The 23,824-nt window shown below is 61.8% G+C and overlaps 1 protein-coding gene across 3 annotated transcripts in view; it reads right to left on the bottom strand.

Annotated features, from left to right (window-relative positions):
• Positions 1–2: 2 nt before the first annotated feature.
• The window catches only part of RADIL (Rap associating with DIL domain), a 61,163-nt gene continuing 37,341 nt past the window's right edge, over positions 3–23,824 (bottom strand). For 2 of the 3 annotated variants that reach the window (XM_068565504.1, XM_068565505.1), the window contains exons 4-15: positions 22,869–23,501; positions 20,822–20,859; positions 14,794–14,954; positions 10,700–10,812; positions 9,803–10,040; positions 8,943–9,115; positions 4,037–4,187; positions 2,879–3,051; positions 2,384–2,735; positions 1,225–1,364; positions 694–833; positions 3–201 (exon numbers count right to left, since the gene is read on the bottom strand). In XM_068565504.1, coding sequence (XP_068421605.1) covers positions 96–201; positions 694–833; positions 1,225–1,364; positions 2,384–2,735; positions 2,879–3,051; positions 4,037–4,187; positions 8,943–9,115; positions 9,803–10,040; positions 10,700–10,812; positions 14,794–14,954; positions 20,822–20,859; positions 22,869–23,501 — 2,418 coding nt within the window. In that variant the 3' untranslated portion in view covers positions 3–95. The remainder of the gene's footprint in view (positions 202–693; positions 834–1,224; positions 1,365–2,383; positions 2,736–2,878; positions 3,052–4,036; positions 4,188–8,942; positions 9,116–9,802; positions 10,041–10,699; positions 10,813–14,793; positions 14,955–20,821; positions 20,860–22,868; positions 23,502–23,824) is intronic. The other variant, XM_068565503.1, reaches the window with a different exon arrangement.

Here is a 23,824-nt window from a genome sequence, read left to right as displayed (position 1 = left end):
TCCTGTGGGTGACGCACCACACCGAACAGCCTGGCAGAAGGGGCCGTAACCTGGGAGCCGCAGGTGTAGGTGCCCGGGCCGCCCCTGCACGGCGCCTAGGGCGGGGGCGTGCGGAAGCGGATCTTCTTGGCCGTTTCCACGTCTGACTTGGCAACCAGAAACCGCACCTTCTTTCCCCCGTGTCGGATCAGATCCACGGCTCTGAAAGCAGAGAAGGGATGGGGACGGTGCAGAAGAGCCCTCCGGGTGAGGATTCACTGCCGGTCCGGCGGGCAGAGCCTCCTGGAGGTGCCGGGGGGCGACCCAACCCCCCACCCCCCAGCCGTCACCCCAAGTGGACAGTTAACAGTCAGTAACCCTGAGCCCCCCGAGCTGGGACGGAGCTCTGGGATCACGGAGCCTGCGCTCTTGCGGCCTGGTCCAGAGCCCGCCCCATCCCAAGGTGCCTGAGCCCCTGCGGGGACTGGCGTGTCATCGGAGGGCCAATGAAGGGAAGGGCGGGAGGTGGCCGTGGGGAGCCAGGCTGTGCCTCCATTTACTCAGCTCCAACGTCCCAAGGGTGGACGTGGCCTCCCACAGGCTGAGGGGTGGGGGCCAGGGCGCGTGGGGGCAGGGCGCGTGGGGGGGGCAGGGCGCGTGTGGGGGCAGGGCGCGTGGGGGGGCAGGGCGCGTGGGGGGGTCAGGGCGCGGTACCTCAGGTAGTTGACGCCCACCAGGCTGCTGCCGTTCACCTCCAGGATGCGGTCTCCCAGCGACAGCCGCCCGTCGGACGCTGCGGGGCTCCCCGGGAGCAGGGTCTGGATGTAGAGCCCTGGGGCGCCCAGGGGTGTGTGCTGGGGGAGAAGCGGAAGCCTCAGGGCTCCGTGGGCCCCTCACACCCAGGGGTCTCCAGGCGGGGCCACCTCCGCCCCTCCCCCGGCCTGGCCCGGTGGGGCTCACTGTGTGGTCATCAGTGTGTCTTCAAGGACAGCGCTGGACGCCATCAGAGTCCCCGCAGGCCCAGGACAGAGGCCCCGAGGCCTGAGGGTGCAGGCGGTGGAAGCAGCTGCTGCTCAGGTCCTTTCCCTTCCCACAAATCCCAGGAGACGCCCCCACCAGCCCCTGGTCCCCAGGGCCGTGGGCCTCCGCCCGCCACCTGCCTGTGACCACCCCAGCTGTGGGCCCGTCTCTGGGAAAGAGGAGGAGCCTGGGGGCCTGCAGGAAGCGGCGGGGCGGATCACTCACCATGCCATCGATCAGGCCCATGCCCAGCCCAGAGGGGCCTCGCTCTAGCTCCACCGCGAACACGTAGCAGAAGTCGTCCGTGCTGGAGCTGTGGCTGGAGGCGGCCAGAGGGGGCTCGGCCGCCGGGGCCGCACAGTCTCCTGGGCAGGCGAGAAAGGTGCGGCAGGGTAAGGTAAGGGGCCGGCGGCTCAGTCCTCTGTCCAGACTCTGCCCCGGGGGCCTGCGCCTGCCCAGGAGTCCGGACCCAGGGACATCCTGGCTTGGCTGCTCCAAAGGGACACGTGCTCACAAAGGTCCAGTAAGATGCCCGTCTGGGCAGAAGGGGAACAGCAAGACCCGGACCACCATCAGGGCGATGGGGGTCAGGGCACCCTGTGCTGCCCCGGGACACCGGCCCCTCTCAGAAGCCGGTTGCTTCCAGAAGGTTGAGAAGGAGGCTCTGCTTTCCCTCCCCCTGCCCTCTCCCACCACACTTCTCAGTGGTGACCCCACGTCTGTCCCTCCGAGTGTCGGCCCCTGCTCCCAGGGCCCCCTCTGGAGCTGGGGCTCTTTTCAGCTGGGCCCTGCTGCTCCCCACCCTGAGGGTCCTGCGCCCTCTCTGTCCCCACGAGGTCAGTCGTGGTGCCCTCCCGGGGCGCCACCCAGGTCGCTGAGAGGTGTCCTGCCTCAGGCCCAGCTCGGTCCCAGTGACCCCTGCCCTCAGGGCACCCTCTAAGCTCGGCAAGAGCACTGAGGACTCGCGGGGGCCGGGCGGGGCTGGAGGATGCTTGCCATTCGTTGCCCTCCAGCCCGGCCAGCCCAGTGCCCACACTGCCCACAGGACGCCCAGGGCTCCGGCTCCCCCCTCTGCGCCCACCCCGATCCTGCTGGCCTCGCATCGGCTCTGGGGCTCAACACACGTCCTGGAGACATCCTTCCTCTCCCCTGGGCGGAGTGACTCTCCGGGTCCCCAGCTGCCCGGGCCTGAGCCACGCGGTGCCCTCCCCAGCTGCCCCAGGAGCCTGTCCTGTGTCCAGGGCGACAGGCGTTCGTGGGCAACTCTGACAGTCCGGGCTAGACGCGACACCAGGACCCCACAGGGGAAGGACCCCGAGGCAGCTGCCCAGGCGCCAGCAGGGCCAGGACTGGGGTGCGGGCGCGGGCCTGGCTCGGGGCTCACCTTCCGGGGCTGCGCACCTCGGGCCGCTCGGCCCGTTCCTCCTCCCTTCCGGAAGCGCTTCCCCGCAGGCACTGCTGGCTTCTGGCCAGTCGGGGACAGCGGGCTCCAGGTTGAGCGGGGTGCCGGGGGGCGTGAGCAGGCATGAGGGGTCCCCATGTGGGTCCCCGGCCTGGGGCCCCCCGCGGCTCACGCGGCCTGGCAGCCTTCCCAGAGGGCCCTGTGCCTGGGGGTCCCCCATGGAAGGAGGAGGGCGCTCCGGGCCGGCCTCATGGGCTCCCCTGCCGGGGTCCCTGGAAGCCAGGGTGCAGCTCTGGTCCTCAGGGTGGCCCTCGGGGCTGGTGTGGTGCGGGCCCTGGGGGAGGGGGGGACAGAACTCAGCACCGAGCAGCCCAACGTGCTGGGAGGACAGAGGGGGCCCCCAAGCCTCCGCGGCCTCGGGAGCACCGCCAACTCCCAGGGCCACGGGAGCCCCTGCTGCCGCGCCCACCCGGGTACCTGGAGACACTCTGGCCGGGCGGGCCTGCCCCGCAGGCTCCACAGGAAGTGGCGGATGTACAGGAGGTGCTGGTGGAGGCTGTCGTCCAGGCAGTCGGCCTCCAGATCCACCTGGAAGCCCTCGCTCGGCAAAACGATGGGTGGGGGGTTTTCGTAGGACTCCAGGACCTCCTCTGCGGGGGCGAGGGCGGCGTGACCCCCGGCCCGGAGGCAGCTGCCCGGCCACCCCCCCCCCGCCTGATGCCGTGGGACCCCGGGGACACGGGAGGGGCCGCACAAGCCCGTACGGCGCTCTCACGCCTCCGGAGTCCCAGCGAGCACCCGGGATGAAGCCCCGGCGCCACCATTCGGCACTTGGGCTCCACGCCCGCCCCGCCTGCGGCCCCCGGCTCCCCCGGGCCCACCGCACACCCACGCCTGGAGCCCAGCTCACTCGGCCCAGAGGCCGGCACCCCAGGCCGCCACCTGCTCCTGCCGGGGCCCCCACGGCCACGCTGCCTGCACCGCGCACGTGTCACCGGGCTGGGCACAGCCTGCCTACGTGCTGGCCTCCGCACGAGGACACACGCGCCTTCCAGACGGAGGGAAGACGGCAGCCCCCACCTCGCTCCCGGCGCCCAGCACAGAGCCCCCTCCCTCCGCGGAAGGCCTTGGACGTGAACCAGTAAATGGGGCGGGGGACAGCGCCCAGGGTCCAAGCCCCAGGTGACCAGGCGTCGAAGCCCTACTTCTATCTGGATCTTCCCCCGTCCTTTACTTTCCGTTTTTGCTTGCGTTATAATGTACATACTGCTAATGAGGAGATACACGACTAACTCATAAAAAACCACACACACACGTATGTCTGTCTGTCTCCACACGTGATACACACAGGGCAAGCGTGCTCAGCACCGTTTCCCGATGGGCTGTGCCATGGCGCCCGGTGTGGAGACCCTGCTCTCTTCCTGGTGGCCGTGCAGCCGGCGAGGCCCCGTGAGGGGCAGTGGGGACCTCTGACCTGAACCAAGAGACTGGGGGCAAAGGGGAGCCTCCACCCTGGGCCGTCTTCCTCCTCGGGTGTCCTGCCCTGTCCCCCACCTGGGGACCCAGGGACCTGGGGGTCAAGGAGCCCACGGGCCACGCCCGAGTTCCGAGCTCCACCCGGAGGAGAGGCCTCACCTGACTTGAAGGCTGCGGGGCTGTCCTGGGCACCCGGCTCCCAGGCGCTCATGGGGCCCATGGCCGAGGCCAGCTGGTACTGGGTCAGCAGGCGGTGCAGCTGCGCGGGGCTCAGGGCAGGGAACGCGGCCCGCAGGTTCGCCCAGCTCATCTGCTGACAAGGAGGAGCTCCTGGTCAAAGGCCGGGGGCCCAGCCCGCCCCCCCCCCCCCCCGGGAGGGCCTGCCTTCTGGGAGCTCCGGGGGGGGGCAGGGGCCCAGGGCTCCCCACGCCAGCACACGCTCCGCCCTGGGGCGTCTGAGCGGGACAGCGAGGTCAGCGAGGCCAAGGTCAAGGCCGGTGCAGAGGGCAGCTCACCCCATGCCTGTGGACGTCCAGGGTGAGAGCCGGGTCAGGTGGTGGTGGGGCATTCCCAGGAGAGGCCAGCAGGCACTGCGCCGGGTGCCCTGCCCACCGAGCAAGCCCGGTCACAGCACCTCGAGGGGCTGAGAAATGGGGGAAGACTACTGGGAGGTTAGGGGGCCGTGAAATAGGACCCCTGCCTCGTACCGTGTGAAAGAAATCAAGCAGGTCAAAGACCTGCATGAAGGCACAACTGTAGCATTAGGTGCCACACGAGACTGGCTTGGGAGCCGGGTGCAGGGACGGCGCCCTGGAAGAAGACAAACGGCAGCCGTAGGAGAAGGTGCACTCAGGTCACTGAGTGAACCGTCTCCGTCCGTCTTGCTTCCTGGAACCCTTTCCTTCTGCTCTGGAGGAGCTCCCCAGGGAGGCCTGTGCCAGGGGGACGTTGGGGGCCTGGCGTGGGAGAGCGTCCTCAGGCCACGGTCCCCGCCATCAGGACCCCAGGCTGGAGTCGGCCTCGTAGGGAATTTGGGAGGCAGCTCCCGCATTCGCTCCTGAGAAGTCGGAAACCATCCTGACCGCTGACCTCCAGGACCCGAGCTGCTCTCCTTCTCTGGAAGCTCAGCGGCGTCTCTGCAATCCTGCGAGCGGGTCTCAGTGCAGGTCTGTTTCAGCCACTGTGCTTTTCACCCACCGGCTGCACCTGCAGTCTGGACACTCGGGTCGAGCGGGCTGGGAACTGTCTTGGTTTATCTTTACTCCCTGTTTGCTCTGCCCTCTCCGACCTCATGCTGCTCGGATGTGGGGCCTCACTTGACCGGTCCCTTAATTTCCTTCTTTCTTCCTTCCTCTCTGTTTCTCCCACGTTTGATTTTACTGCCCACATCAAGAGGCCTGGGCGGTGGTTATCGAGTATCTACACTGAAGGGACAGACAGCATCCTAAGCTACGTGGGGGAGGGGGGAGGAGCGGCCTCTTCCTGACACCGCCACCCCGAGCACATGCCAGCGCAGGACAGCCTCGTCTGCCCGGAGGTGGTTTTGACTTTCCTCCTAGAAGCCACGCTTCGCCACGTCTGTGCTCCTCCGAGGCTGCTGTCGGCGGGTTCCCCGACGGCGCTGAGCAGTCACCCAGCAAGAGCGAACACCTGTTCTTCCGTCTTGCTGGCTCTGCTTTCTGGGTGATTTCCCGGACTTTATCGTCCAACCCTGCTATTGAACTTTTCATCTCTGCTGTCGTAGTTTTAACTTCCAAGAATTCTCTTTGTTCTCTTATTTATAGCATCCTGTTATTATGTTATGGATACTATATCTTCCCTTATCTTTGAGGATATAAATGGTTTTTCAAGTAAGTTCCTTCTCCCTGAATGGTCCATTTTGAGGGAGGCAAACTATGGCCTGAGGCCTCTTTGCCTCACTCCCTGCCTCCCTCTCCCTCTCCTGGCTGGGTGGCTGTGGAGGCCCAGTGTCAGCACCCTCCGTCCTGCCCTGGGCTGTCGCTGTCCGCCAGTCCTGCCAAGCTGGCCGCCCTCTGCTTGGAGGGCACAGGCCCGGGCCTGGTGGGCGAGACCACGGGGCTCCAGCACGCGATGGGCGCTCTGCTGCCGGGATGCCCCCTCCTTCAGGATGAGATCCCGTGTCCCAGCCTGGAGACCCTCAGTCTTAAATGCTCTAGGAATAGACCCCAGTCTCCTGCCAGAGGAAGAAGCGGGCAGCCCCGAGCTGTGCAGGGAGAGGCGCAGCCGAGCGGCCAGTGCCACGCCGCTCCTTCCTTGCTGTGCGTTTTGTACTGAAGTACAAACACCACGGAAAACCACAGAAAACCAGGCAAACTCGAAGCACCCAGCTTGGTAACTCAGCGGTCCCCAGCCTTTCTGGCACCAGGGACCGGTTTCGTGGAAGACAATTTTTCCACGGACTGGCCGTTGGCGGGGAGGATGGTTTTGGGATGATTCAAGCGCATTACATTTATTGTGCACTTTATTTCTACTATTATTACATGGTGATATATGAGGAAATACACAACTCACCATAATGCAGAATCAGTGGGAGCCCTGAGCTTATTTTCATGTGCCACTCACTGATAGGGTTTTGATAGGAGTCTGCAAGCAGTTGATTTATGATGGTCTCTGGGCAGTCACACCTCTCTGCTGACAACGATCTGCATTTGCAGCCGCTCCCCAGCGCTAGCAGCGCCACCTCAGATCATCAGGCATCAGATTCTCGTAAGGAGTGCGCCACCGAGATCCCTCGCACGCGCAGTTCACAGTAGGGTTCGCGCTCCTATGAGAATCTGATGCCGCCGCTGGTCTGACAGGAGGCGGAGCTCAGGTGGTAACGCGAGCAATGGGGAGCGGCTGTAAATACAGATGGAGTTTCACTCGCTCACCCACCGCTCACCTCCTGCTGTGCGGCCCGGGTGCTGTCAGGCCACAGACTGGTACTGGTCCGTGGCCTGGGGGTTGGGGACCCCTGTGGTAACTGTTCACCAGGGCGCACGCCTGTGCGCCAGGCCCAGGGCAAGAGCAGTGTGCACAGCAGCGCCCCAGGGGCGACCCCATCTCGTCTTCCCCTCCGCAGGCGGATGCTCTGCCCAAGTCTGAGCTCCACGCAGTGGCTCGCGGCTGCCCGTGGTGGCCGTGGCTGCGGATGCCGTCACTGCCATGTGGGGCTTCCTGGCTACGCTCACGTCGGCTGGGATCTCACCTGGAGGCGGACAGGGCAGCCGGTCCCCTACGTGGTTCAAACACGGAGCAGCTCCCCAGGGCGTGGGAAGTGGAGTCCATGGGGCCGCCCTGCAAACACGCTGGCCATCACCTGGGCGGGTTCCGTGTCGCTGCCAGGCAGGAAAGGGCCTGGGTAGCTTGGTCTCACTGATTACCTGTGACAACCATGTCATACAGCAGGTGAGGGAGGCGGGTGAGCTGGTGTCTTTGTTTCCTGCTGCTGTTATAACAAATGACCATGAAGGTGGCAGTGAGATCAACACGAGTGCAGTCGTACAGTTCTGGGGGTCGGACGTCCAGCACAGGTCGTACGGGCTAGAATCAAGAGTTGCAGGGCTGTGTTCCTTCTGGCGGCTCCAGGGCAGGATCCGCTTCCCTGGGGTTGTAGGACTGAGGTCCCGTTCCTGTGCTGGCCTCCAGCCGCGGGCCATTCCCAACTCCTGGAGGCCGCTGTACCCCTTGCCCCGTGGCCCCGTCCTCCACCTTCAGAGCCAACCCTCTGCTTCGTTCTTTCCTGTCTCTCTGACCCACTCTTCTGCGTCCCTCTTTTTTCTTTTATTGAAGTATAGTTGATTTACAACGTTCTGTTAGTTACTGGTATAAAGTGATTTTTTATACGTATGATCCTCCTTCAGATTCTTTTCCATTATGGTTTATCATGGGATATTGAATATAGTTCCCTGTGCTGTACAGTAGGACCTTGTTGTTTACCTGTTTTATGTATAGTAGTTTGTATCTGTTAATCCCAAATTCCTAATTTATCTCTTCCCCGCCCTTTCCCCTCTGGTAACCATAAGTTTGTTTTCTATGCCTGTGAGTCTGTTTCTGTTTTGTAAATAAATTCATTTGTTTCATATTTTTAGATTTCACACAGAAGTCATATCATATGGTATTTGTCTTTCTCTTTCTGACTTACTTCACTTAGTGTGACAATCTCTAGATCCATCCGTACTGCTGCAAATGGCATTATTTCATTCTTTTTTATGGCTGAGTAGTATTCCACTGCATATATGTACCACATCTTCCTTATCCATTCCTCTGTCGATGGACATTTAGGTTGCTTCCATGTCTTGGCTATTGAAAATAGTGCTTCTATAAACATTGGGGTGCATATGTCTTTTTGAATTAGAGTTTTCTCTGGGTATATGCCCAGGAGTGGGATTGCTGGATCATATGGTAGCTCTAGCCTTAGTTTTTTGAGGAACCTCCATACTCTTCTCCATAGTGGCTGTACAGTTTACATCCCCACCAACAGTGTAGGAGGGTTCCCTTCTGTCCACGCCATCTCCAGCGTTTCTTATTTGTAGGCTTTTTAATGATGGCCATTCCAACCGGTGTGAGGTGATACCTCACTGAAGTTTCAATTTGCATTTCTCTGATAATCAGCAATGTTGAGCATCTTTTCATGTGCCTTATGGCCATCTGTACGTCTTCTTTGGAGAAATGTCTGTTTAGGTCTTTTGCCCATTTTTGTATTGTGATATCGAGCTGTATGAGTTGTTTGTAGATTTTGGAAATTAAGCCCTTGTTGGTCGCATCGTTTGCAAATATCTTCCCAGTTTTAAGGACTCGTGTGCTTAAACGGGGCCACCAGGTGCCCGGGGGTGACCTCCCCACATCAGCAGGGCCCCCTGTGGCCACAGCCGCAGGTCAGAGACTAGACACAGACATCCTGGGGCCGTTATCCTGCCTGCAGGTGGGAACAGCTGTGGACTAAGCCACTGCAAGCCCACTGAGCCCCTCCTGGTCTGCAAGCTGCTGACCCCAGGGTGACCACCCAGGGCACCGCCCCATCCTCGCTGCGCCCGCTGCCCCCCACCCTCTGCACCCCTCCCACCTGGACGAGCTGGGCACTGGGCGTGGCCAGCAGGTTGAGCGTGCAGGAAAGCTTCCGGAAGAAGCGCTCTCCAGCCTCGCCAAAGCCGGCACTCCTTGTCCACTCCAGGAGCTGCTGCAGGCGGGCGCAGGCCTGGACGCCTCTGGGCCAGTGGAAGCAACTCAGAGAGGGCCCTGGGAATGGAGGGAGGGAAGGAGGATGATGTCGGGCAGCCCTCGCAGGGCAGGTATGCTGCCCGCCCGCCCGCCCGCCCCCGAGGGAGCCAGGCCCGGCTGGGCCCCAGCCCTGTCCTCCTCCCGCGCCCCCCCCCCAGGCCTCTGGACAGACGGAAGACCTTACGTCAGTTTCTAAGACAACTACCTGCTTCCAGACCCCTCTCTGGGCATGGGTGGGTGGGTATGGAGGTGGGAGGTGAAGGTGGCAGGGCAGGGAGGGGCGGTGACAGCCACGCGACCCCAAGTGCAGAGGGCCGTGGTCCAGGCTTCGCACGTGCTGTGGGCTGGCCCCGCTCTCCCTGCCCCGCGCCCCAGCACTGCCTCGGCCCTGAGCGCTGGGCAGGGCGATGGAGGAGATCTGGGTGGCAGTGAGGCAGGGTCAAAGGCCACGTCACTTCCTTGAGCCTGCTGCCTCCTCGCTCACGGGGGCCCTAGGCCACGTGGGGATGAAATGAACCAGGAGAGGCCGGAGGGGCCCTGTGTAGACGCGGACGGGCGGCTCCCGCTCCCCCGGGGACAGGCTCTGCAGCACGTCGTCCCCCCGCGGCACCCGCCCAGACCCCACGGAGCAGGACGGCTCAGCCCGCCGGCCTCCGGGAGGACACGCTCAGCGGCCCTGTGGGCTGTCCACCCCCTGACCCTCACCCTTGTCCAGGAGCTGGTTGAAGAGCAGCGTGCCGGAGAAGAAGAAGAGGTAGGCCAGCACCTGGGCGGCGATCTCGGGGTGCACCTGCAGCGGCCGCAGGAGGTCCAGGGTGGCCTGGTAGACGGACACGATGCGGTGCAGCTCCTCGGGCAGCCGAGGGGCCGAGCACCAGCTCTCGCGGCACTCCAACTGGAAGGGGGGGCATTCCAGCAGGGCCGGGAGGCACACGTACAGGGACTGGGGCGAGAGGAAAACACCGGCTGCTGTGGGCAGGGGCCCCGGGCCTGACCCGTCCAGCTCCTGCCTCGGCCAGACCACATGTGTCAGCGACCCACGTGTGAGCGCCGGGCTCCCCACCGGGAGCCGCGGGGGGGACGGGGGGCCAGTAAAGCTCCCAGCGAAGGCGCAGATGACACGGGCTGCAGGGGCTCCGGCAAAGGGGCCGGATGGCACCCAGAGGGCCCTGAGGGCAGGGGCTTCGCCCTCTTCTTATTTTATCAGAAGGGTTTTACTGGACAGAGGGGAGCAGGTGAGCCGCCAAACAACGGCCCGCTGACCCAAGGACATGGCAGAGCCCCGTGGTGCCCTGCTCGGCTCTGAGTCCCGAGATGTGGCCGCACGGCTGCCCCCACCAGCGTGCGGGACGGTGCGGGCAGGGGAGCCAAGGGCCACGGCAGCCGGCACCACCGCACGGCTGTGCCGCCGTCCGAGTCGCCTCCCCAGAGCAGCCGGCCCCGTCTCTCTCGCTCGCCGGCCCCGCGCTGGGGCAGAGGACTCGCTCGACGAGAGCAACAGCGGGTGAGGAGGGACAGGGCCCGAGGCCGGGGTCCGGGCGGGCAGAGGCGGCCGGGCCGGCACTCAGGTCCCCCGGGAGAACGCGCACGCAGAGGCCGTACCTTGGAGACGTAGTACACGCACTGCTGGAAGGCGTACAGGACGACCTCCTCCAGCACTGCCATGGCCTCCTCGCTGGCCGTGAGGGTGCAGGAGAACAGGGATTCCTTCGAGCCTGCGGGGGGACGTGGCGCCGTCACTGCAGGGCCGGGGGAGGCGGGACTCGGGCAGGAACCTTCTGGAACCGCCGCGACTTCAAACCCCCCACCTGACGCCTCCTGAGGGCTCCGCCCAGCACCCTCCTCTTGGGTTTGGAAAATGTGACAAACCAAAGCCACGGGGCCCCCGGGCCCAGAGGTCCCGGGGTGCTGGCTGAGGTGGCCAGGACCCCTGGCCCCGAGCTTCCAAACCCAGGGACACGGACTCGATACCAAGCACAGCAGACACTCGCGTGCTAGTAGCTTCCGGATACGGTCAGGACCAAGTGCCCAGCGATGGCAGATCCTGGCCCACAGGGCACTTCTCACTTGGGACACAGGTCAAGGGACACCTGGCCAGAGGTCCTAAGGAGACTGTCACGACACTTTCCCGAGAAGCCCAGATGGCCCTCGTGCCCCGTTCCCCCCCACTAGCGCCCCCCAGGGAAGACGCTGCCGTGTCTCAGACACAGAGCGGAGACCCCGGGCGCTCAGCACCTCGGGGGACGGGCACTCAGGACAACAGGCCGGGGGATGGGCCTCCCAGGCTGGGCAGCGGCCAGGGGGCTGCGGCTGCGGCTGCGGCTGGGACTGGGGGGTGTGAGCGACACCAGGTGACTCCCTCCCCCTGGGTGGGGCTCCTGTACGGCCAAGAGGCCAGGCTGGCCACAGGGTCCCCAAGACCAGAGGCCCAACAGGGAGGGGCCATCCCGAGGGGCCTTCCCGAACTCGGGAGGCATGAGGTGCCTGGTGCCAGCGGCCCCAGTGGCACTTGGGGAGGGACCGGACGGGCCGCCCGCCTCCGTCCTTCGCTCGCTCAGCCCCTCGCTTCTCTTGACGAGGACGGAAGGCCGGCAGCAGGGCTTTCCTGCACTGCCCGTCCCGTGCGGCCTTTTGCTTAATGCACAGAGTGGGCCCCACGCCTGGGAACCTCCTTTCAGGGAGGGAGGAAGGGAGGCCGGGAATCGCCCTGAGCGCTAAGCTGGGCCTCCCAGGAGCACAGGGACGGGGCCGCCCGGCTACCGGGCCAACGGAAACGGCGTGCGCATCCGTCAGAGACCCGCCCTGCAGGCGCCAGGATGCCCCATCAAGGGCTCGGGGCTCCCTGACCCCCCAGGGCTCACACCCCAGAACCCTCCCGACCAGGAAGCCAGAGGCCTGCGGGGCCTCCCCAGGGTCCTTCCCAGAGCCTGGCCTGCAGGGTCTCATTTGGGAGCCCGGCAGGGTCTGGCCGCTCCCTGCAGCCTCCCTGGGGTTTGGGGGAGAAGCCAGTCGGGTGACTGGAGGGGCCGCAGGCTCTGACGGCGCCAGCTTGTCTGAGAAGGCAGACCTACACCCCTCACGTGGGCCCGGGGGCTCTGGAGAGAGGGAGGAGGGGACAGACAGAGGGAGGAGGGGACGGACAGAGGGAGGAGGCTGGGGACCCACAGAACACAACCACGGGGCGGCTCCCAGCGGACGCCGCAGAAACCCCCTGAAACCCTCCTAGCCGCAGCGCAGGCTCTGCTGGGGTTCCCGACTCAGCTGACGCCCACACGCGCCTGTCAGAGGACCCGGGCCTCGTCCCCCCTCCCTCCCGAGGCCCCGGGACTGAGGACCGCCCCCTGGGACCCCACGGCTGCAGGCGCTGAGGCAGAGCCTCAAAGCCTTACAGGAGAATTTAAAATGAATAAAATAAACAGCACCCCCTGATGGGCTTATCTTTTATCTTCCCATGTGAATGGGCTTCCTGGCTAAGAGCTTCAGACAGAAAAGGTTGTTTGGGGAAGAAAAAGCTCTTTTTCCAGTTTTCAGGACATGACATCTCTGTTTTTAGAATTCTTCCCACAGATATTTCCTGCTGAAGGTCAGGAGGCCAAACACGCCAGCTCTGACCTTTCCTTCGCCCGCTGGTTGATGGTTTTTTCCTCTGAGCTCAACAGAGCCTGCACCGACCCGGACATTGTTTCCGGGACGCTCAGGCCCTGCTGTGGCTTCCCCAGCCCTTGCGGTCCCCGGGGCGGGCAGAGGAGGGACCCCAGCCGTCCACATGCTCAGTCTCCCGATGTCGACTGGGCCACACGACATCTGGGCCTCGGACCAAGAACATCTTCCTAAGAGCAGAGCCCCCCAGCAGGCTTTTTCATGAAAATCAGCCTGACTCAGGGTCCCTGTGAAGGACACGCTAACCCCAGGCCTGCAGACCCTCAACACAGTGTCTGAAATACGTCCAGACAAGGAGGGGCACCGGCGGGACTCGCCTGTGAGCACCGTGCCCGAAGTCGGGGTGACGGGGTGCCGTCTCCCGACCTGTGCCGGCCTCCTGGCTTCCGCACGGAAGGACCAGCCGGAGGCCGGGTGCTCGCCGGCCGACGCCACGTGCACAAGAGTCCCCTCCACTCAGAGCCCGCTGAGCGCTGCGGCCTCGGTCCTGGGCGGCTGGAGGCCCACCCCCCGAAAGGAGCTCAGCAGGGTCTGGGGAGAGAGGTGACAGGAAGCCTCGCAGGGAGAGGCAGCAGCTCTGCAGGTGCTGGGTTCCAGCAGCACCAAGCGCGGGGTGGGCCCGGGCTGCTGGGCAGAGTGAGGCGGGCTGGCGACCGAGACTCGGGAGGTGTAGTCCTCGCGTCACGCTCGGGGGAAAGGTGGGTGACAGTCTGCCTCCAACCCAGGCTCGGTGACAGAGAGCAGCTGCCCCACCTTGGGCGTCTACTGGACGGTGTTCACAATGTCCGCCCCAGGGGGACAAGGGATGGAGCGACAGGCCAGCGGGCCTGCAACGAATGACCACTGGGACACGGAGGAGCCACTGCTTCTGCCACGTATCCACGGAGGCCCAGACTCCCCGGCCCTGGGAGCCCAAGACAGTCCCCACCGCCCCTTCCCTGGGAAGTCGGGGGGAGAAAAGACTCAGAAACCACAACTGACGAGAGGAAGGTAGGCAGACCCCGTCTCCCCAGGTCTGGCCGGGACGCCCCAGGGCCTCGGCCCCACCAACCCGTCTCCGCAGCCGGCTCCCCGGTGGCCAACTGAGCGCAGAGTGGGACAGCCGGCCCCGGGCAGACCAGCCCCCTCGCCGGCGGCCACCACGAGCCCCTCCCCTAGGAACCTAGCCGGTCGGCATCAGGGGGACCAGCAGGGCCCAGGGCCTCAGGTTGACTGTGAGCCCGTGTCCCGGGAGACACGGCCGTGCCCGTCCTGCCGCCCGGCTTCCCCACGGCTCCCCGAGGCAGCCAGGCCCCCAGGGCGGGACCGCACACCCGCTCGGGAACCCCTCAGCTCCGGCAAGGCCCAGACAGGAGGGAGTGAAGCGGGCGGCTCTGTCCTCGCAGGGCAGAGCGAGGCCGCGCGGGGTGAAACGGAGCCCCTGGTCCCCGGCCGCCACACCTGGTCCTGCTGCGCGGCAGCGCCTTTGCTCCGTCCCAGCTCAGTGCCAGGACCCGCCACGGCCCCATCAGACACACACCAGCTGACATCTCACACCCCCTCAGGGCCTGGCCGAACGCCACCTTCTCCATGAAGCCCTCCTAGACCGCCCCAGTCAGAGTCACTCTCTCACTGAGCGTTTTTCAGCGCTTTACGCTGCGTTGTATCAGCTCTACGAGGCACGTTTAGTGCCACTACGTTTTAGTCTCTGAAGTCAACACGCGTCACAAAGTCTTGTAACTCTCACGAGCAACGCGCCTCCTTTCTGCGATTGTGGTGCGTTCTGGAGCGGCTGGCGGCCAAGGGCTGACAGAATGCAGTGAGTGGCCTGTGTCTCCCGGGCCTCCCCAGGAGGAACACAGTGGGGCTGCGTGAAATGACGGGGATGGAGAGCGCCGACGCGTCACGGATGAGAGGCACCGGGTTAACCCGACCAGCAGGTCACCTCCCTCTCGGGGGAGCGCCCCCGACACACACCCACCTCTGCTCTGGGGGCCACCTCTCCCCTGGGATGGCCCGGGGACGCTCACCACCTGGGAGCAGCGGCACGGCCATACCTGTGGCGTCCAGCTCCTCCTCCAGGCTCTGCATGTAGAGTGGGCACTTCTGCTGGATAAAGTACAGAAGCTCGACCGAGTTGGACATCCAGAAGAGGATGTGCTGCAGGTCTGGAACCAGGCCCTCCATGGTGAAGCTGGCTGTGGAGAGGGGCTCCTGGCTGCCAAGACAGAGACCACGAGTCACGCCGAACCCGCCGCTCTCCGTGCGTGAGAGCAGTGCACGCTCCAAAAAACCACTACGATTTGTCAGCCTGCCGGCATCAGGCTGGGAACTGGATTCAGATCCATAACCTGTGAGAGGCACATCGCCTACGAACCCTCACGGGAAGGACCGCCAGAGGCCACGCTGGAAAAGGACTCTGGTAAATGGCTTCTTTTCACATCTTCTCTTTGAGAATCAGAGAACAGAGCGGCTATGACCATTCGGACAAGCAACAGGAATTGCCCCTCGTACTCAAGAGCAAGAGAGACGGGGGGCAGGGGGCGCGTCTTGAGTTAGGAACGTAACTAACAGAGAAAACAAGCAGAGGCGCAACTGCTTGGGGTGGCGATCGGACAAGGGCAGCTGAGTGCTACGTCATCACGGCAGGAGGCGGAAGACGAGGGCGGAGGCAGGGATCGTGGGTGTTACTGGAAGACTCAGAGATACCGTTAGAAAACCCACAGACGGCCCCACTCACGGAGGCTGCCTGGCCGTGTCTGAGGCAGGGGCCGGGCGGCGGGCAGAGGCGCTCGTGTCCCGCGGGGAGCGAGGCAGGAGGAGCTCCCAGGCGCCGGCACGGAGCTAGGCCCTTCCCGGCCCTCCAATCCCATCCCACCCCGGGGGACGGCCGCCTGGGGTAGAGGGCCCGTGGCACTCCCTTTCCAGGGGACACTGGGCACGTGGGGGCCGCCTGCCTCCGTCGATGGCAGCCTGTGAGGTCAGCTCCGCCCATCTCAATCCCCTCCTCCCGCGTCTCCCGGGCCCCAGCCGCCAGCATCCAGGACCTGGGGTCCGAGTCGCCCGCAATGTGACAGAAGCCACCGCGCCGTCCTCACCAGCCTCCTGGGGAGGCCGAGGGGCGGGTGCGGCGAGCAGAGCTCCGGGCGATTCCTCCATCTGAAGGCCGTGTCTCTCCGGCACGGTTCCTCATCCCGGCAGCAAGCCCGTCGGTGGGCTGTGCATTCTGAGAGCATCCTCGCACCGGAGGGTCCCTGACCACACCTGCCAGGCGCTCTGACAGGTGAGCAGAGATCCACTGACAAGCAAATCAAACCACCCAGAGGTAACTCGGTCTGTCTGGGGGTGACGCTGGGCTGTGCCTCTTACTGGCGGATTCCGGGGGGCAAGGCAGGTGTCTGCGGGCATCGTGCGAGGACGGTGCTGTCCCTAGGCGCTTCGTCCTGCCTGGAGGGCTTGCCGGCGCCCGGAGCAGCTCAGGGACTCCGGCTGTCGCAGTGACCATCGTGCCGGGGGTCCTGGCGATCAGGCCCATGGGAAAAGCCGAGGGGCATATCAGGGGCAGGGCTGGCGAGGAAGCGTCGGGAGGGCTGCAGCCTCAGCCTCCTCCGTGCCCCACGGGCCTCGGGCTCCCTTTCCCACGTTCTCCTTGCGCCTGAAGTTTGTTGTTCTCTCTGACGTAACTTCACTTTTGTCCACAGACAACATGACCTCCCTCTGTCCTGCTCCTGGGGAGGGAAGGGCTTCAGACGCGTCTCCTTGTTTTCACTGCTTATCTTGTTCCTCTCGTCCGTTCTCCTCGCTGGTTGAATTACACACACACATGCACGCACGAAGAGCTTTATGTCGTCAAAAAAGGATGAATCTGCTCGTCCCAGCCTAGCTCCATTTTGTTTTCAACATTTATTGCCCTTCTCAATTCCACCCAGAACTCAACGGGACAGACAGGTCTCCACGGAAAAACAATCCACCAGCTACTGCCAAGTGGAGCTTTGGTGTTGGGTCCCAGCGAGGTCAGCGCTGAGGACGTGCCACCGGCCAGCCCTGCCGTACCGTGGGGCACAAACAAGGCGCAGCGGCGTGGCCCACCCGTCCAGGCAAGCACCGAGTAGGGATGATGATTTCAGGGACATGACACCAAAGGCACAGGCAATAAAAACACAAGTAGACAAGTGGGGTCACATCAAACAGAAAGGCTTCTGTGCAGCAAAGGAAACCATTAACAGAATAAGAAGGCAACCTACGGAATGGGAGAAAACACTTGCAAACCACATGTCAGATAAGGGGTGAATTTCCCAATACATATAAGGAACTCCTACAACTCAAAAGCCAAAAAAAAAAAAAAAAAAAAAAACCCAAAAAATACCAAACAAACCACTAATAACCCTATTAAAAATGCGCTGAAGACTGGAATAGATATGTCTCCAAAGTAGACAGCCAGCCAGAGGAGCAGGATAAGGTCCTCAACATACCTAATCATCAGGGAAATGCAAGTCAAAATCACAAGGAGCTACCACCCCACACCTGTCAGAATGGCTTCATGAAAAAGACCAGAGTCAACAAGTATTGGTGAGGATGTGGAAGAATCAGAACCCGCATGCAGTGCTGGTAGGAATGCAAACTGGTGCAGCCACTGTGTAAAACAGCATGGAGGTTCCTCAAAAAACTAAAAATAGAACTACCTTATGATCTGGCAATTCCACTTCTTGGTGTTTATCCAAAAGAATTGCAATCAGGATCTCCGGGAAATAGTAGCGCCCCAGTGTTCACTGCAGCACTAGTCATGATACCCAAGATGCAGACTCAAACTAAAGGTCTGCTGACGGATGAACGGATAAAGAAAATCTGGTTTGCAACACAATGGAACATTATCCAGCATTAAATAAAGAAGGAAATCCTGCAATATGCAACAACACGGATGAACCCTGAAGACATGACGCTCAGTGAAATAAGCCAATCACAGAAGGACACATGCTGTGTGATTCCACTTACACGAGAGACCCAAAATAGTCAAACTCACAGAATCGGCGAGGAGAGTGGTGGTTACCAGGCGGCGGGGGCAGGAGGGCAGAAAAGAGAAGGTGCTCATCAATGAGCGTGAAGTCTCAATTATGCAGGGTACCTGCAAGTACTAGAGACCTGCTGTACGACAGGGTACCTACAGGTAACGATACTGTACTGCATGCTTAAAAGTTTAAGAGCATAGCTTTCATGTTAAGTGTTCTCACCACAGTAAAATAAATAAAAATAAACCAAATCAAGTCAATGACGTTCTGATATAAATTTTTTAAAAGATCATCTGGGGGACTTCCCTGGTGGTCCAGCGGTTAAAAGACTCTGCGCTTCCACGGCAGGGGGCGCAGATTCGATCCCTGGTCGGGGAACTGATCCCTCATGACGCGTGGTGCGGCCGAAAAATTTTTTTAAATAAAAATAAAAATCATCTGGGACACCTGTACAAGAGAAATTATTGCTCTTCTATATCAATTATTATTATTAATATATTATTATATGATTACTGAAAATAAAATTGAATACATTTCTGTTAGTAAATATAAAAATGAAAAAATTTCAAAACACTTTCAAAACAATTCATGAGTCAAAGAAGAAATTAAAACAGAAATTATGCAAGGATAAGGAAATAAGGTAAATGGAATAGAAATCAAAGAAAAAGTAAACAGAAACAACAAAATTGGTTCTTTCAAACAGATGATAACAGACAAATGCCTGGGAAGATAAATCAAAGGGGGTGGGGAGAGAAAAAATAGGAACACAACAGGAATTAAATAAGGCGATATCACTACAAATATATTAGAGACGAAAGAAGTCCTACAAGAATATAACGAACAATTTTATTCCAATAACTTTGAAAACACAGGCAATAGATAATTTCCTAGGAAAGCAAAACTTACCAAAATCAACACAGGAAGAAACAGAAAACTAAATAAACCATAAACATTAAAGAAATGTAATCAGCAAACACAGGCACCGCCCAGACGCTTTTCTGGGCTGCTTCCAGGAAACCTCCGCGGCCCAGAGTCCTCACCTCAGACAAATCGACTCAGAGAACTGAAAGCAGAGAAGGCTGCCCAATTCATTTCTGTGAAGCTTGCCATTAAAATCAGACAAGGACAATACAAAACAATAAGTGAATTCACAGGCCAATTTTACTTATGAATTCAGATGGGAAAATCCTAAAGTATCAACAAACCGCATCTCGCCTTGCTAATAACAAAATCAATAGTTAGGAGAGGTTCGATCCGGGGAATCCAATCACAGTTCAGTAAACCTCCTGATGTAGGACCCACACTCACAGATTCAAGGGGAAAATGTGTGACGATCACAGACGCGGCAAAAGCGTTCAGGAAGAGTTAACGGCCACTTACAATTTTAAAAGAAGCACACAAGACAGACCTGAAGCAAATGGGGCAAAATGTGAATCATGTTAAATTCAGGTGTGGGTTCAGGGGTAACTGATACATTCTGTACTCTTCTGTATTTTGAAAGTGATTCATAATTTAAAAAACGAAAGCATTCGCTGGGATGGACCCAGGGCTGTTTTCAGGCCCTGATGACACAAGGAGCTGCTGAAGGAGGGCCTGGTTCCTCCCGTCTAAGGGCCAAGGCCCCAGCAGACAGGCGCCGGTGGGAGGATGTGCTCCGGAGGGCGAGGGCCGGCTGCTCCTGAGGGCTCCTCACCTCCAGGCCCGCCTCACCCTGGGGACGGGGCTGTCCCATCCGGGAGCAAAGCCGCAGGTGAGGCCAGCTCCCTCCCGCGGACTTCCCCTCCCGCGCGGAACCTGAAGGATGCAGGGCTCCTCCGAGCCACCTAGGCCTCAGCTGGTCCCTCCGTGCCGGGCCAGCTGTAGTTTGTCTTCCGTGGGCCCCCCACCCCAGGGCCTGGCCTGTAACAGCGCCCCGCTACCCACTACCCTCGAGCAGGGCAGCAGCCAGCAGAGCACATCCGTGAGCCACGGGGACTCTGCTCAGCTCAGCCCGGCGGGAGCTTCCCTGCTCAGACCCCGGCTGCCGTCTGAGCCTCTAGTTCCCGACTTCCGAAGGAGGGGATAATGATGCTTCCTCCAGACTCCCTCACAGCAGGGGTCCCCAATCCCCCCCCCGCCGCCGCCCCCCGCCCCCCGGGCCGCACAGCAGGAGGTGAGCGGCGGGCGGGCGAGCGAGCGAAGCTTCACCTGCCGCTTCCCATCGCGCTCATCACCACCTGAACCATTTCCCACTCCCCGCCCCGTCCATGGAGAAACTGTCTTCCACGAAACCAGTCCCTGCTGCCGAAAAGGCTGGGGACCGCTGGCTTACAGGACCACGGGCGGACGATACCCCACAGGCACGGACAGCACACACGTGCTTTATAAACGGAGTATCTTCTCCACGTGTCATCCTCACATAAACAGAAATGAGGCAAACCCCGTGGACCGCAGCATGACTTAAGGCCGCGCGAGCCCTTCGTCCACGACGGGCAGGGACCACAGGCAACCTGTGCTCGGGCTGTCACCACACGTGCGTGTTCCTTCAAGGGGACGGACAGCCGTGGCCTTCACGCCTTCACCGTGGCTAGGGGTCCGCAGCACAAACACAGGTGCCGCCGCCACCTTCTGCGAAGGCGGTTCTCCGTGGTGTCCGCTCAAGGGCGGGCGGGGGGTGTCCCAGGACACGCACGTCTTTACCGTTAATGCCAAATGGTTTCCTCAAGTCCCCCCAGCGGCGCGTAAGAGTAGAACCTGTACTTTCTATGAAAACCGACGCTGGACAGCGGAGACCCGCTGCCCCACCTCTACACCGGGAGGCGTCCATTTCCCCAAAGCAGCAGGTTCGCGTTAACACAGCAATTACGGGAGGGCAAGGAGAAGGCTTCCCGGAGGGTCGTGCCCACTCGTCTCACAGATGCTCTGGCGAGACCTCCCCGACACAGAGCTGCCCGGGGTGGTGGCTACAGACGTGGAAACAGCCACCCTGAGACAAAGACACAGAGCTGACCCCAGAGGCTGCAGGGTGAGGGGTGCTGGGTCTTGGCTCCTGGGGAACCAGTGGCCTGCTGGGCGGGTACGAAGACGGGGCCATACTTACAGGTGTGCCTGTTTCTCGGCGAGTTCTTTGGTTTTCTCCTACAATCATAAAGGGAAAAAAAAAGCAAAGATGAGACAAGCAGGACAGCACAGGCAACGTGCAGCGAGGACGCCACTGACACAGGCTCTCGTCTACACGAAACATGGCGTCACTGCACCGGGCGTCCCGTACTGGGCGATTCGCTCCAAGCTACGCTGGGAAGACTGTTTTCCATTTGATCTGACCTCCTGGCATTCCGTTACTGTGTACCATCCACGCATTTCCTACAAGAGCACTACTTCACAGCCATCTCTCTCACGTAACAGCCGGCCATTTAGGGAGCAGTAAAGATGGGTCAAACGTATGACAAATGTCAGAATGAACGTTCTAGCAACACTCTTACGGTTAAGCTTCATAGATGCACTTTTAAAAGTCAGCCCCAGTAACGCGGAGCAGATGCGTGTGGGCTTGAGTGCATACAAGTATGTTTAAACGTCCCCATAGAGACTCAGGTCTAGCCAACAGTTTCTGTCCCTTTTAATCAAGAACTCATTCTTGCTTTAGTGATGTTATCCGGCTAAGCCTGGTCCTAACTGCGACTCCCTCACGTGTTCTCTTAGAGGCTCACGCTGGCCTGAGTTGACGAGACACGTGAGCACAGGGGGATGGAGAGGAAGCTGCTGATGCCCAAGAAACAGACAGACAAATGAACCTCAAGGCTCTAGACAGACCAGAGCCGAGGCTTCTCACACCCCAGAGGGGAAGCCGTACGGGGGACACCCGGGCCCGGGACCTGGGGTGAGGGGGGTCCCACCTCCACGAGCCTGTTTCCAAGCCTGCACGGGGGCGGGGGAGGGGGTTCGCAGGGCTGATCCCATGTGCATGGCGGGGGAGCCAGGGACGACGTTCAGGCTCGGGGGGATCCGGTTCTCTGCCCGGAGTCACCAGCACCCTCCTTGCCCCGGTGTTCTCAGCTGTGACGTGGGACACCACACCTACGCCATCAGGGTGGTTGTGAGAATTAAGTCCAACAGCATCTAATTACTAGTAAGTGGCACAGAGCAGACTCGGAAAAGGACGGTGATTCGTGTGAAATTGAGAGCTTCTAAGCGTCAGGCCACTCGGTCCACACTGCACGGACTTCAGCTGCACAGAGGGGAGCGACCACACACTCCAAATGCCACTCGGGACGCTGAGGGACGCGGCTCAGATACCCGCGATGCACACAGGTCGCTGGCACAAACGCTTGGATGTGGCAGGCCAGGACGGCTTTTGCTTTTAAAAAGTTTCAAACGTTTTAAGTGCGGACCTTAATCTGAGGAACCTATCCAGTGTCTCCACGGCCAACTGGTTTCCTTTTCCCACGTCTGCCTCAGGGTGAGCATGGCCGCGACTAAGGGGGTCTCTCTGAAGGACTGCATGTAACTACCAGCCATCCTTTGGGTCCCCAGGGAGTCCAGCCTCTGGAGGGGCAGGAGAGGATGGGGGGCTGCCCGCCGGGTGCTCTGGCCCCAGGGGACATCTGGCAGTGCCTGAAGCCGCTTCCGTGAGGGGTGGGGGAGGGGTGCTGCCAGGCGGTGGGGGGGAGGGGGGAGGCCAGGGATGCTACCCAACGTCCTGGGGTGCAGGGGTCGGCCCCCCAGCAAGGAATTCTGCCCGGACGTGCGTGGTGCTGCGGTCCAGAGACCGTCCTGGGGGAAGTTTCAATGTACAGCATCGACCGGTCCTGTGCACCCACCTCTCCCTCCCACCTGACAAGGGCTCTGCAGTGGGGTGTCGGCAGGGGCTCGACCTGCTCCCGGCAGAAAGCGCGGGGCTCCCAGGACGCCTGGGCGCCAGCAGGGCTGGGCCGTGGGGAAGGACACAGGACCAGAGCTCACGAAGCCGAACCCTCAGCGGATACCCCAGCTCCCTCGGTGGCCCTGCCTATCCTGCCCGCCCGACGGTGACAAAGCCTGGTCTCGGTCACGGGGGAGCTCGCGCCCTCCACCCAGGCGGCCGCAGCTCCCACCCGCTCCTCTCCCGGCCGAGGCCACCGGCAGCAAACCGCCCCCGCCCCGCCACTGACCCAGACCGTCTCTCGGATCATCCTGGCCATCTTGAGCAGGAGCTGCCCGAAGGAGCCCGGCTCGAGGCGGGTGGCCGAGTGCTGAATGCAGAGGCAGAGGAGGAAGGCGGGGGTCAGCTTGTGGTCGTCGCCGCCCGGCTCGACCAGCGTCATGATCCGCTGCAGCAGCGCGTCCTCCGCGTCGGGCTCGAACTCCAGGTGCAGCGGCCGCGGCCGGGGGTGGACGGGCCTCGCGGAGACCGAGGCGCCCCGGGCCCGGAGCGGGGCGCCGCACATCCTACAGCTCTCCGGCACGGCCCGGAGGCGGGCCAGGGCCTGGGCGGGCAGGGGCTGGGCCTGCGCTGGGTCCTTCAGCAGCAGCAGGTAGTACAGGCCCAGGGAGAGCAGGTCCCCGTGGCGCAGCACCACGGCGCGGCCCCCCACCTCCGAGAAGTTGACCGAGACGGGCGCCCCGGGGATGGGCTCCAGGACCAGCTGTGCCACCGCCTGCGCCCGGCCCGACGGCTGGCGCCTGCGGATGGTGCAGTGCAGGGGCAGGATGTCGGGCGCCGAGAGGCTGATGCTGGGCTTGCTGGAGGGGGTCCTCTGGCCCACCGTGTGCCGCTCCCGGTTGAGCACGTAGACCAGGCTGTCCTGAAAGGCAGACGCCAGACCTCAGGGGCAGGACACCACTCGGGCAGTTCCATCCCCGGTACCTAAGCCGCCCTGGGCGGCACACCCCCCCGCCCCCCCGGAGCTCTTCCTGACCCGCTGCCTGCCCCCAGCCTGCCCACGTTGGGCGCCCATCCCATCTCCCAGAGCAGCCTTGGTGGCACACCAGATACCCGGGGTGGGGGGGGGGGGCTCCAGCTTCGAGACGTGAGAGGCCAGACAAGGGCAGACCTGGACGTGGACACTGGTCTACAGACACGCCAGGCCCGCCCGCTCCGCCAGGTGACAGTGACACGCTGGGGAAG

This window comes from Eschrichtius robustus, chromosome 16 (genome assembly GCF_028021215.1).
Source record: "Eschrichtius robustus isolate mEscRob2 chromosome 16, mEscRob2.pri, whole genome shotgun sequence".
Taxonomy (NCBI): domain Eukaryota; kingdom Metazoa; phylum Chordata; class Mammalia; order Artiodactyla; family Eschrichtiidae; genus Eschrichtius; species Eschrichtius robustus.
The sequence above is the reverse complement of the archived record's forward strand: the minus strand, read 5'-3'. Positions and strand labels throughout refer to the sequence as shown.